The sequence below is a fragment of the Penicillium concentricum genome (assembly GCF_028827145.1).
Source record: "Penicillium concentricum strain IBT 3081 chromosome Unknown utg000001l_segment0_segment0, whole genome shotgun sequence".
In the NCBI taxonomy this organism is placed as follows: Eukaryota; Fungi; Ascomycota; class Eurotiomycetes; order Eurotiales; family Aspergillaceae; genus Penicillium; species Penicillium concentricum.
Window position 1 is genome coordinate 8,711,283 of NW_026622754.1, and position 11,713 is coordinate 8,722,995.

Sequence of the window (11,713 nt, forward strand, 5' to 3'; positions counted from 1 at the left end):
GTTTCCCGTGCGACTTTTGATCTTTCAAGTTGAACTGGTTTTTGTTGAAAAATATTTGAGTTGAAGATTCAATATGGACGGACACAACATCCCCTCTAATGACACCACAGGTGCCGGTGAAGGCCCTGCCCCCAAAAAACCCTGTCTTATCGAGACGCCTATCCCAGGGACCCCAGACAACGGCAGCGATTTCTATAACACTCCCTTGGCTGCAGGCACACCAGACATGGGTATAACCAGCCTAAATACTGGAAACAGCGCATTCGAACCCTCTACTTCCTCGAAGCCAAGCCACATGATCCCCGGATTGAACCTTATTCACCACCCATCCGGACAAGAAACTGGCTCACAGTTGACCGAACACACAACCAAGCAAGAGCAAGATCAACCAGTGAACCACCAAGAAGCCGAGACGGAAATCAAACAAGAGGAAACTCAGCAAATCTCTCAGCCCGAGTCCACCGAGGCAGTGATGAAGGATGAGGCAGAGGCGCAAAGCAAAAGCGAACTCACTGCTCCCCTCGACGAAGCTATGGATGTCGAACAAGATACCCACCAAGGTAATATGATCGAAGCCACTGGCCAGGCTGGTGATGCCAACGAAGAGGACCACCCTGAGTGGGAGGAAGACTCTTCCCCGTACGAGTCATCTTCGGACAGCTCTGATTCCTCGGACTCCGATGATAGTGACGACGAAGACTATCCCATCCTCAGCGCGGAGGAGCAAGCACAGATTCTTATGCGTGCGGAAGGTGGTTCTGACGACGAGGGAGATGGCAAGGGGAAATCAGGCGGACAACTGCGGACCACCAACGAGATCGAACACGAGGTCCTGCCTATCCCTGACGTTAAGATCACCCCCGAGATGAAGATCGTGTTCCTTGGCAAAGTCCATGCCGCTATCGATAACAATGTTCTTATCGAGGCTAATACCTCCGGAGAATATCAAGTGCTTGAGTCGGGCTCCTTGCTCTGCTCCGATGATCGCCAGCCCATTGGTGTAGTAGCAGAGACCCTGGGCAGAGTGGAGAATCCTTTGTATACCGTCACATACGCCACAGCCTCTGAAGTTCAGGAAAAGGGCTTAGTCAAGGGCAAAGATATCTTCTATGTTGAGGGACACTCCACCTTTGTGTTCACTCAGCCGCTCAAGGGCCTGAAGGGAAGTGATGCTTCCAACTTCCACGACGAGGAAGTTGCCGCCGAAGAGATGGAATTCTCCGACGATGAAGCGGAGGCTGAATACAAGCGGAAATTGAAGCAGAAGCGACAAGAGCGAAAGGAAGCCAGAGAAGGCCCCAGAGGCAAGAAGCCAGCCCCAGGACCTTCGAAACTGAACCAGACCGAGCTCAACTACGACGATGCCGGAGGTGAGGAGGGCTATACCCCTCTGGCACGCCCTACCAACCTCCACGAGATGATGACTCGCGAGGCACCAGTTGAAGGCAACGAGCGTGGCGGGTTCCGTGGCGGAAGAGGCCGTGGCCGAGGTGGTGACCGGGGTGACCGGGGTGACCGTGGACGCGGAGGACGCGGCAGAGGTGGACGTGGAGGAAGGGAGTGGGACCAGGACCGTCGTCCCCAGCAGGCCAGCGGCCCAGCCCACGAGTCTCAGCCTCAGCCTCAACCTCAAGCTCAGCCCGCTGCTCCCTACGGCCAGCCGATGTACCAGCAGCCTCAGCAGCCATACGGGATGCCCCAGTCTTTCGCCCCATATGCGCAATACGCACAGCAGCAAGCCCAGAACCCGCAACAGCCGCAATTCGGCCAAGGTGGCGCGCAACCTCAGATGCCCTTCCAATTCCCTCCATATGCGGCCTTCCAACAACAACCCAACTTCCAGAACATGCAACAGGGTGCCCCTCAATACAATCCTCAATCTATGGCTATCTTGCAACAACAGCAACAATTCCTGCAGCTTCTGCAACAACAGCAGCAGTACCAACAGTCCCAGCAGCATTACCAACCCCCTCAGCAACAGCACCAACAGCTCCAGCCCCAGCCTCAGCCCCAGCAGCAACAGCACCAGTCTCCCCAGGCCCAAACACCGGCTATGAACTTTGATCAAGTTAAAGCTCAGCTGGATCTGCTGAGAAACCTGCACGGCGGGAATCAGGGTCCTCCTCCTTCCTGATAACTTTGTTTTCCATACATGTTCTTCTGTGATCTGTGATATCCTAGCGGAATATTTGCTTTGCATACGGAGCGGGGTTTATGTGGGTAGGGAATTTTGTTGTAATTAAAAGTTTTTCATTGCTCTAAGTGTTTTTGTGAACAATTTACGGTGTCTACGGGGCATAAACAGGAATGATCTGAAGCATCATGCGTATGAATGATATGGCTATGAAGCAAGTTCGCTATCTGTAAAAGTACAATAGACCTAGACCTTAATGATCAGCCGTAGGAAATGTTTTTTTCTTATTATTCAGCTGGCTTAGCACTCTTCGCCAATGTCCAGAAGTTCTCCATCTTGGCTCGGGACAGGGCTTCCTTGGCAGCAGAGTCTGTTTCACAGATACGAGCACCAAGCCATCTCTTGAAGGCCCGGCCTTGAGTCTGACCTTCCCAAAGGAGATTACATGTGTTCGCGCTGAAATCCCGGGGCTCTCCCTTTTCATCCTCAGTGGATAACCAGGAAACCTTAGCTTCAGGGCTGTCTGCAGGCACTCGATCGGACCCAGGGTTTTCAGTCCAATCAATGCGGTTCAACATCAACTTTCGGTAGTTGTTGATAGAGTGACGGCCGCCCTCGACAATCACCAGATTGAACCGAGGATGCATGACACATACGCCTGTCAGATTATTTTGCTGTGCGTTTTTGCCGATCTTGAAGCGGTTCCGGCCGCTCGCCAAACTTTCAATTCGATACACAGATTGGAAGATGCCCAAAGAGGCGTCCTTCTCCTGCTGAGCTGCCAATTTCTCGCGCCGTTGCTCCTTGGTCAGTTTGCGGTCTTCGTTCGCTATCTCGTGTGCCTCCTTTCGATCTGCGATCTCCCTGGTCACACGAGCTTCCACAGCCGTGGGATCCTTCACAGCTTGTTCTCCCAAAACCCGCATGAGGTTGGATTTCTTGACCTTTGGAGCCGGTGCCTCTTCGAGTCCCAGTCTGATCTTGGCTTGCTGTTCCTTCAGATCTGCCATGCGTCGCTGTCGACGAATCTTGGCTTGTTCTTTCGGAGTAAGGAACATAGGTTTTTGTGCAGGCATGTGCTTTTCTTGCGGAGGTTGGAGCTCGATAGGATGCTGGACATAGCTGTTGATGGTATTAAGTTTGATGTTTTGCGGGTCATCAATCGCGTCATAGTCGTTGCCATTAATCAATTGTGCATCCCACCACTCTAGATCGGGTGGAGCAGGAACAAGGAATGCCTTCTGCACATCCATATCCTCGTCAAGTCCGGCCTGTCGCGAGTGCTGTTCAATTCTTTTCTTCATAGCTTCCATCTTTGCCTGTGTGCGCAGAGCCGCTGCCTGTTGGATATATTTGCCCTTTTCATTGAAGTGAAGCTCTCGGGTTTGTCGGGGCTTCGCAATCGTTGCTTTGGGGTTGATAGACGGGTCAAAGTAAGGGTTGTTCTTGATTTCCTCGATAGACGGACCAGACAGATCAAGCTGGGGCCCACCAGCACGTTTCGCCTTAGATTGTCGTCCATTTGCACCACGATATTCCATTGCAGCATCAGAGAGAAGCGCGGGATGAAGGCCAACATCAAGACCACCACGAGCCTTGGACATGCCCTCGTCATCACGGGGTGGTAGTTGGTAGGATGGCGCGGGTGCACTGGGTCGCGGCTGAGAGGGTGTGCTGGCTCGTTGAGTAGCTGCAGCAACTCGAGCTTTCATTTGTTCTAGTTTCGACATCGCGGGGGTGGGTGCAGGCGGAGGAGGACTTGTAGAAACCGGTGTGGGTGGTGCTGGCGGTGTTGGGGTCGCTGTCAGGGCGCCGCGCGCTTGTAGACGAGCGCGCACAGCTTCTGCCTTGGCCTTTGCTTCTGCCATTATTTTCGCAATATCTGGCTTGCCGGAGGCAGCACCTCCTTGACCTGGTGCTGGGGACCCATGGTTGGAGCGGGTCCTTTTCTGGGAGTTGTCGTGTTGATCCTCAGGGTGAGGACGCTTCAGCGCATTACCTGATGCGTCGGCCATAATGTAGACGACTTCCGACTCACTCGGTCTTGTCGCGATAGGAAAATAGGAAAACGTCGAATGACTGGAGGATAGACAAGCAGTAGGAGTGTATGAGAGAGTAATCCACGCAGAAACCCGAAAAGGGTAAGGCGGTGGACACAGGCAGAAAAGAAGTTGGCTCCTCCGGAAAAAAAAAGTTCGCTCCAGAACTAAAGCACTTGGAGATCTGAATCCGAGCACTTTGATTTCGTGCGCCAGCGTTTTCTGTTGCTCAAGGAGCTGCAGGCTACAATGGCAACTTTTGCGCGCCCGGTCGCCTCGACCATTAATGGGGTCGACTTCAATGTCTACTCCGAGGAAGAGATTAAAGCTCTCTCGGTGAAAAGAATTCACAATACTCCAACTTTGGATTCATTTAACAATCCTGTTCCTGGTGGTCTTCAAGACCCTGCTATGGGCGCTTGGGGAGATCATGTGTAAGTCCTGACTTGTTTAATATACTTTTCAATCTTTAACGTGAGAGATTTTCTTATTTTGCAGATGCACTACTTGTCGCCAGAACTCTTTCACTTGTACCGGACATCCTGGACACATTGAGCTGCCAGTACCATTCTATAATGTCACCTTCTTCGATCACATCTTCCGCCTTCTCCGAGCACAATGTGTGTACTGTCTTCGCCTTCAGATGGGTCGCAGCCAGGTCAACATGTACACCTGCAAATTGCGCCTTCTGCAATATGGCCTCGTCGACGAAGTCGCTATTGTCGATGCGATGGGTGCCGTAAAAGGTGCTAAAGCAAAGCCCACCAAGGGCAAGGAAGACGATTCGGACGACTCAGACGACGCTGATGATGATGACTATATGCAAAAGAGGACTGATTATGTCACTCGGCGCATCCGCGAAGCCAAGAAGGAGGGCAAGTTGGACGGATTGATGCCTGGTGGACAGAACCCTATTGCCGCAGAAGCCAGACGAGAGTTGCTCAAGGCCTTCTTCAAGGATATCAACGGACTCAAGAAATGTGTCAGCTGCAGCGGGTACGTTATACAATATTCCTCGACCTTGACTTTCTCAGCTAACATCATGGCAGAGTGTCCCCCGCCTATAAAAAAGATCGCTACAACAAAATCTTCCGAAAGCAATTACCCGAGAAGCAGAAGCTTGCAATGCTGCAAGGAGGATTCCAGGCACCGAACACCATGGTCCTTCTCGACCAAGAAAGGCAATCCAAGTCCAAGGACGGTGTTTCTGAGATCCACGGAGCCGAAGAGGAAATTCGCCGTGGTGGAGCTGTCGTGCAGGAGGTACAGGGATCGACTGGCCAGGAATTCATGTCTTCTTCCGAAGTCTATGGAGCTCTTCATCTTCTTTTCCAAAAGGAAAGTGAGATCTTGGAGCTTGTCTACAACTCTCGACCTTTGCCCAAGGGAGTGAAAGTTGTGTCGGCGGACATGTTCTTCATCAAGAGTCTTATGGTGCCGCCAAACAAGTACCGTCCCGCAGTCCAGCAAGGTGCCGGAACAGTCATGGAGGCACAGCAGAACACTTCGTTCAATGCGATTCTGAAGGGCTGTGACACTATCAACCAAATCAGCAAGGAGATCCAAAACGAGGAAGAGAAGACCATGTCCCGGGCACGGAACTACAGTGATCTCCTCCAAGCTATCGTTCAGCTCCAAGATGTGGTCAACGGTTTGATTGACCGCGATCGTACCTCGGTCACCGGCGCAGCTGCCTTGTCACAGCCTAACGGTATCAAGCAGATTCTCGAGAAGAAGGAGGGTTTGTTCCGGAAGAACATGATGGGTAAGCGTGTCAACTTTGCTGCCCGTAGTGTTATCTCGCCCGATCCCAACATCGAACCCAATGAGATTGGTGTACCCCTTGTCTTCGCCAAGAAGTTGACTTTCCCCGAACCTGTGACAAACCACAACTTCTGGGAGCTGAAGGAGGCTGTCATCAACGGCCCTGACAAATACCCCGGCGCTTCTTCCATCGAGAACGAAAACGGGCAAGTCATCAACCTCAAGTTCAAGAACCTGGAAGAGCGGACAGCACTTGCCAACCAACTGCTTGCACCGTCAAATTGGCGCCAGAAGGGTTCGCGCAACAAGAAGGTCTACCGTCATCTCACCACTGGTGATTACGTCCTGATGAACCGTCAGCCAACTCTGCACAAACCCTCCATCATGGGTCACAAGGCTCGCGTCCTTCCCAACGAGCGTGTTATTCGCATGCACTACGCCAATTGTAACACCTACAACGCCGATTTCGATGGTGACGAGATGAACATGCATTTCCCTCAAAATGAGCTTGCTCAAGCAGAAGCCAGAATGTTGGCAGATGCCGACCATCAGTATCTCGTTGCCACGTCAGGCAAACCCCTGAGAGGTCTGATTCAAGATCATATTTCCATGGGAACGTGGGTTACGTGCCGTGACAGCTTCTATGATGAGGAGGATTATCACCAGCTGTTGTACAGTTGCTTGAGACCCGAACATTCGCATATCGTCACTGACCGGATCCAACTGGTCGAGCCTGCTATGCGAAAGCCCAAGTGCCTATGGACCGGAAAGCAGATCATCACGACAATCCTCAAGAACATCCAGCCCGCAGAGCGAGGAGGTTTGACCTTGAAGAGTAAGTCTTCAACCCCCGGTGATCGATGGGGCGAGGGCAACGAAGAAGGAGAGGTCATCTTCCAGGATGGAGAGTACCTCTGTGGTATCCTTGATAAGAAACAGCTCGGTCCCACCGCGGGTGGTCTCATCGATGCCATCCATGAAGTTTATGGATACAGCATTGCTGGTAAGCTCATCGGTATTCTCGGAAGACTCCTCACTCGTGTCCTGAACCTGCGGGGATTCAGTTGTGGTATCGACGATCTTCGATTGACCAAGGAGGGTGACCGTATCCGCAAGGAGAAGTTGGCCACTGCCCCTCAGATGGGTCGCGAAGTTGCCCTGAAGTATGTGACCTTGGACCAGGTTCCTGGTGACCAGACTGCCGAGTTGAACCGACGACTGGAGGAGGTTCTTCGCGATGACGACAAGCAAAGTGGCCTGGATAGTGTCTCCAACGCCCGGTCTGCCAAGCTCTCCTCTGAAATCACCAGCGCCTGTCTCCCATACGGCCTGGCTAAGCCTTTCCCCTGGAATCAGATGCAGTCTATGACGATATCTGGAGCCAAGGGATCTGGTGTTAACGCCAACCTGATTTCTTGTAATCTCGGTCAACAGGTTCTTGAGGGTCGCCGTGTACCACTCATGATCAGTGGAAAGACTCTTCCGTCATTCAAAGCCTTCGAGACTCACCCAATGGCTGGTGGTTACGTCTCTGGTCGTTTCTTGACCGGAATCAAGCCCCAAGAATACTACTTCCACGCCATGGCTGGTCGTGAGGGTCTGATTGATACCGCTGTTAAGACCTCTCGATCTGGTTACCTGCAGCGTTGTTTGATTAAGGGTATGGAAGGCCTCAAGGCTGAATACGACTCTTCTGTACGTGAAGCGTCAGATGGCTCTATTGTCCAGTTCTTGTACGGAGAGGACGGTCTCGACATCACCAAACAGGTGCACTTGAACGACTTTGATTTCCTTGCTCAAAACCACATCTCCATTTCCAAGCAAGTCCAAGCCGATGATTACCACAAACTGGCCAAGGATAATGTTACGGATTGGCACAAGGATGCCATGAAGGCTGTCCGCAAGACTGGAAAAATTGATGCCATTGACCCCGTGTTGTCTCGCTTCCCCCCTGGAGGAAACCTCGGAAGTACATCTGAAGCGTTCGCCCAGGAGCTCAAGAAGGTATGGACTCGCTATCTCTCCCCTGTGAGTCTTTGCAATGCTAACAGTTTATGAAAATAGTATGCGGATGTCAACAAGAACAAGCTCATCAAAGACAAGAAGAAGAACATTGAGGGCAAGGTTACCAAGAAGACCTTCGAGGCCTTGATGAACATGAAGTACATGAAGTCTATCATTGACCCCGGTGAAGCGGTCGGAATTATGGCCGGTCAATCCGTCGGAGAACCTTCCACACAGATGACTCTCAACACCTTCCATTTGGCTGGTCACTCGGCAAAGAACGTCACACTGGGTATCCCCCGTCTGCGTGAAATTGTTATGACTGCAAGTGCCAAGATTATGACACCTACGATGACACTTCTTCTGAATGAGGAGATTTCCAAGGACGACTCGGAGAAATTCGCCAAGGCTATCAGCAAACTCAGCATTGCTGAACTTGTTGATAAGGTGCAAGTTAAGGAACGCATTGGCTCAGGCGTTGGCCACGCCAAGGCTAAGATCTACGACATCGAGATCGAATTCTTCCCGTCTGAAGAATACACCAAGGAATACGCCATTGAGACCAAGGATGTTCTGATTGCTCTGCAGTCTAAGCTCATCCCTCGATTGGTGAGACTCACTAAGGCCGAGCTCAAGAAACGCAATGAAGAGAAGAAGGGTGTCAAGGGCACAACTTCTCAGCCTGAAATCGGTGTTTCAGTCGGTAAGATCGCAGAGGCACCGCGAGGCGCCGACTCCGAGGCCCAGCCAGCCGACGACGACAACGAAGATGATGAGGACGATGCCAAGCGGGCCGCCGGAGCTCAGAACAGGGGCCACCAGGTCTCCTACGAAGGACCCGACGCCGCCGAGCAGGATATCATCAGAGACCAAGACTCCGACGAAGATGAAGATGAAGAAGCTGAAAGCACCAAGCCTGCCAAGCGCACTCGCGATGTAGAAATGAAGGACGCCTCTGGCTCTGACTCAGACGATGACTCTGATGACGAGACCGCCCAAGACAGCAAGGCGCGCGAGGAGGACGTCATGGGCAAGTTCGAGGAGATCACGAAGTTCAAGTTCGACCCGAAGAAGGGCAACACTTGCTCCATCCAACTGCAGTACGACGTCGAGACCCCCAAGCTTCTCCTCCTTCCCCTGGTTGAGAAGGTTCTCCACCTCGCTGTCATCCAGTGTATCCCCGGCATGGGCAACTGTGTCTTCGTTGAGGCCGACGAGGCGAAGGGTGACCCTGCCAACATCCTTACTGAGGGTGTCAACCTTCTCGCCATGCGCGACTACCAGGATATCATCAAGCCCCACTCGATCTACACTAACTCCATCCACGACATGCTCAACCTGTACGGTGTTGAAGCTGCTCGCGCCACCATCGTCCGTGAAATGGATGCCGTTTTCAGTGGTCACAGTATCTCCGTTGACAACCGTCACTTGAACTTGATCGGTGATGTGATGACACAGTCTGGTGGCTTCAAGGCCTTCAGTCGTAACGGCTTGGTCAAGGATGCCTCGTCTGCTTTCGCGCGTGCCAGTTTCGAGACTACTGTCGGCGCCCTTAAGGACGTTGTGCTCGAGAGGGGTACTGATAACCTCAAGAGTCCTAGTGCCAGAATTGTTGTTGGTCGTGTCGGTACCGTCGGTACTGGTTCCTTCGATATTCTTGCTCCTGTAGCATAGTCTCTTGACTGGATGGAGTTTTGAAATGTGGTTTTTTTTTTCCTGTGTATATTGTGTACATGCAAAGCTATTATTTATGTTTTTTTCGCTTCATCTTTGATGTGTCGATGATTTGGAGTTTGTCAGCGGAACCAAAAAGTCCTGTTCATAGCATCTTGACTCGATAAATAGATCTTTTCCTAATGATGTTTTAACATGGCTTTATATTCCTTGAACAGTACAGTACATACTACTTATGCCCAGACATACAATTACCCCGCAAAAAAGGACCACTATCAACGGCTTTGATACATCCATCATTAGAAAGGCGAAGGCCAGAATTGCCCCTGGGACACTTCAAGTCTCAATTTAAATGTATACATGCTGTTCCTTTTCAATTCAACCATGTCAAAATCTTGTTTATATCCGTCCACCTGCTGCACCAGTATAAATCCGAGATCTGCCGAGGTTCCTCGGTGATGTCGCCGGAGTAGGCATATGTATCCCTGCGACATAAAATAAGGCCCCGTGTCAGCTGCAGCCTCATAAAAACCTCCTAACATCCTCTGCAAAAGTCATAGGAAAGATCATAATTCTCCACAATGCAAGCCGTTGTTTTCAAGGGCCCGTCCAAGGTAGCCATCGAGCAGAAGCCCATCCCCCAGATCCAAGATCCAACAGATGTCATCCTAAAGGTGCGATACACTGCGTTATGTGGCAGGTAAGAAATCATGGAACTATCTCTACCAGTACACAACCGCTCATTTCTACAAAGTGAACTCCATGTCTTTCGCGGCCATCAAAAGTCCGGCACAGACTTTATCATGGGCCATGAGTTTACAGGTGAAGTTGTCGAAGTTGGATCGGACATCAAGAACTTCAAAAAGGGAGATCGAGTAGTCTCACCCTTTACTGCGAGTTGTGGGGAATGTTTCTACTGTGAGCGTGGCTTTTCCTCTCGGTGTGCTCAAAGCCAGCTATTCGGTACTGTTGCACTTGACGGTGGACAGGCCGAATATGTACGCATTCCACTAGCCGATTCGACTCTTGCCCAAGTCCCAGCTACCATCGACGAGAAGAAGCTGGTTCTTATGGCCGATATATTCCCGACCGGCTACTTTGCTTCTTTGAATGCTTTCTCTGACTCAACTCCGGAGGAGATTCAAAAAAGTACCGTACTCCTCTTTGGTTGTGGTCCTGTCGGTATCTGTGCACTTATTAGTGCACTCGATTACAAGCCGAAGAACCTGATTGCAATTGACAGCGTGCCTTCTAGACTAGCACTTGCACAGAGTCTGGGAGCTGAGCCGTGGAATTTCAAGGAGGACGAAGAAGGACTGCGCCAAAGGGTGAAGGAGCTTACTGATGGTCGTGGAGCGGATATCGTTATTGAAGTTGTTGGACATAGTAGCGCTCTCAGGATGGGCTTCAATTTGTTACGGCCCTGGGGCCGTATATCGAGTGTTGGCGTCCACAACCAGGATATCCCCTGGACTGGGAACGAAGCCTACGGAAAGAATCTTCGTATACAGATGGGCCGATGCCCTGTTCGGAGTATGTTTCATTCCACATCTTACTTTGACTGTCTTGCTAAATTGTCCTAGGTATCTTTGGTCAGGCCATGGACCTTTTCGAAAAGAAGCAGGACATCCTGAAGTAAGTTTGGCTAACCGATATACTCTGCTTTGCGAGTGTCTAATGATTCCTAGCTTCATGTCTCAAGATATACGTCCGCTCTCGCAGGCCGTTCAGGCGTAAGTTCTTCTTCAGATTTTGACAGCATGTGATTAACCGTTTGGTAGATATGACGATTTCGATAACATGCGGGCCCACAAGGTGATCTTTGAGGCGGATAAGTGAAGAGCCTTAGACACCCTTACATACTTGTGATTTGAGTACATCACTATTGAACTGTCCATATTCCATTCCATGTCTAGTTCATTCTCCTAGGATTTTGACATGTAAGCACAGTAGAAGAAGTTATCAGAGCTATGAACTATCCCTTCTGTTTCTCTTATACAAGAATAGTTAGCCATTTATACGGCCTTGTAATGTCTTTTTATAGATAATAAAGAGAAATATGGAGACTCAGGAACCATTCAAATCTGACGATAATGGT

The 11,713-nt window shown here is 50.8% G+C and overlaps 4 protein-coding genes across 4 annotated transcripts; 3 read left to right on the forward strand and 1 right to left on the reverse strand.

Annotated features, from left to right (window-relative positions):
- Positions 1–73: 73 nt before the first annotated feature.
- N7517_003363 (RNA-binding snoRNP assembly protein NAF1) lies at positions 74–2,134 on the forward strand (the record flags this gene model as incomplete). The annotated part of the gene is made up of 1 exon (XM_056721093.1): positions 74–2,134. One exon carries the CDS (start codon positions 74–76, stop codon positions 2,132–2,134), a length of 2,061 nt encoding a protein of 686 aa, XP_056585228.1.
- Positions 2,135–2,421: 287 nt separating this feature from the next.
- Positions 2,422–4,149, reverse strand: N7517_003364 (U4/U6-U5 snRNP complex subunit PRP3; the record flags this gene model as incomplete). Its single annotated transcript, XM_056721094.1, has 1 exon — positions 2,422–4,149. The coding sequence occupies one exon, from the start codon at positions 4,147–4,149 to the stop codon at positions 2,422–2,424; it is 1,728 nt and encodes a 575-aa protein (XP_056585229.1).
- Positions 4,150–4,422: 273 nt separating this feature from the next.
- On the forward strand, positions 4,423–9,615 carry N7517_003365 (DNA-directed RNA polymerase I core subunit RPA190; the record flags this gene model as incomplete). The annotated part of the gene is made up of 4 exons (XM_056721095.1): positions 4,423–4,607; positions 4,672–5,169; positions 5,223–7,941; positions 8,002–9,615. The coding sequence occupies 4 exons, from the start codon at positions 4,423–4,425 to the stop codon at positions 9,613–9,615; spliced, it is 5,016 nt and encodes a 1,671-aa protein (XP_056585230.1).
- Positions 9,616–10,196: 581 nt separating this feature from the next.
- On the forward strand, positions 10,197–11,454 carry N7517_003366 (alcohol dehydrogenase family protein; the record flags this gene model as incomplete). The annotated part of the gene is made up of 5 exons (XM_056721096.1): positions 10,197–10,315; positions 10,370–11,148; positions 11,199–11,250; positions 11,304–11,348; positions 11,397–11,454. 5 exons carry the CDS (start codon positions 10,197–10,199, stop codon positions 11,452–11,454), a joined length of 1,053 nt encoding a protein of 350 aa, XP_056585231.1.
- Between the last annotated feature and the right edge of the window lie 259 nt (positions 11,455–11,713).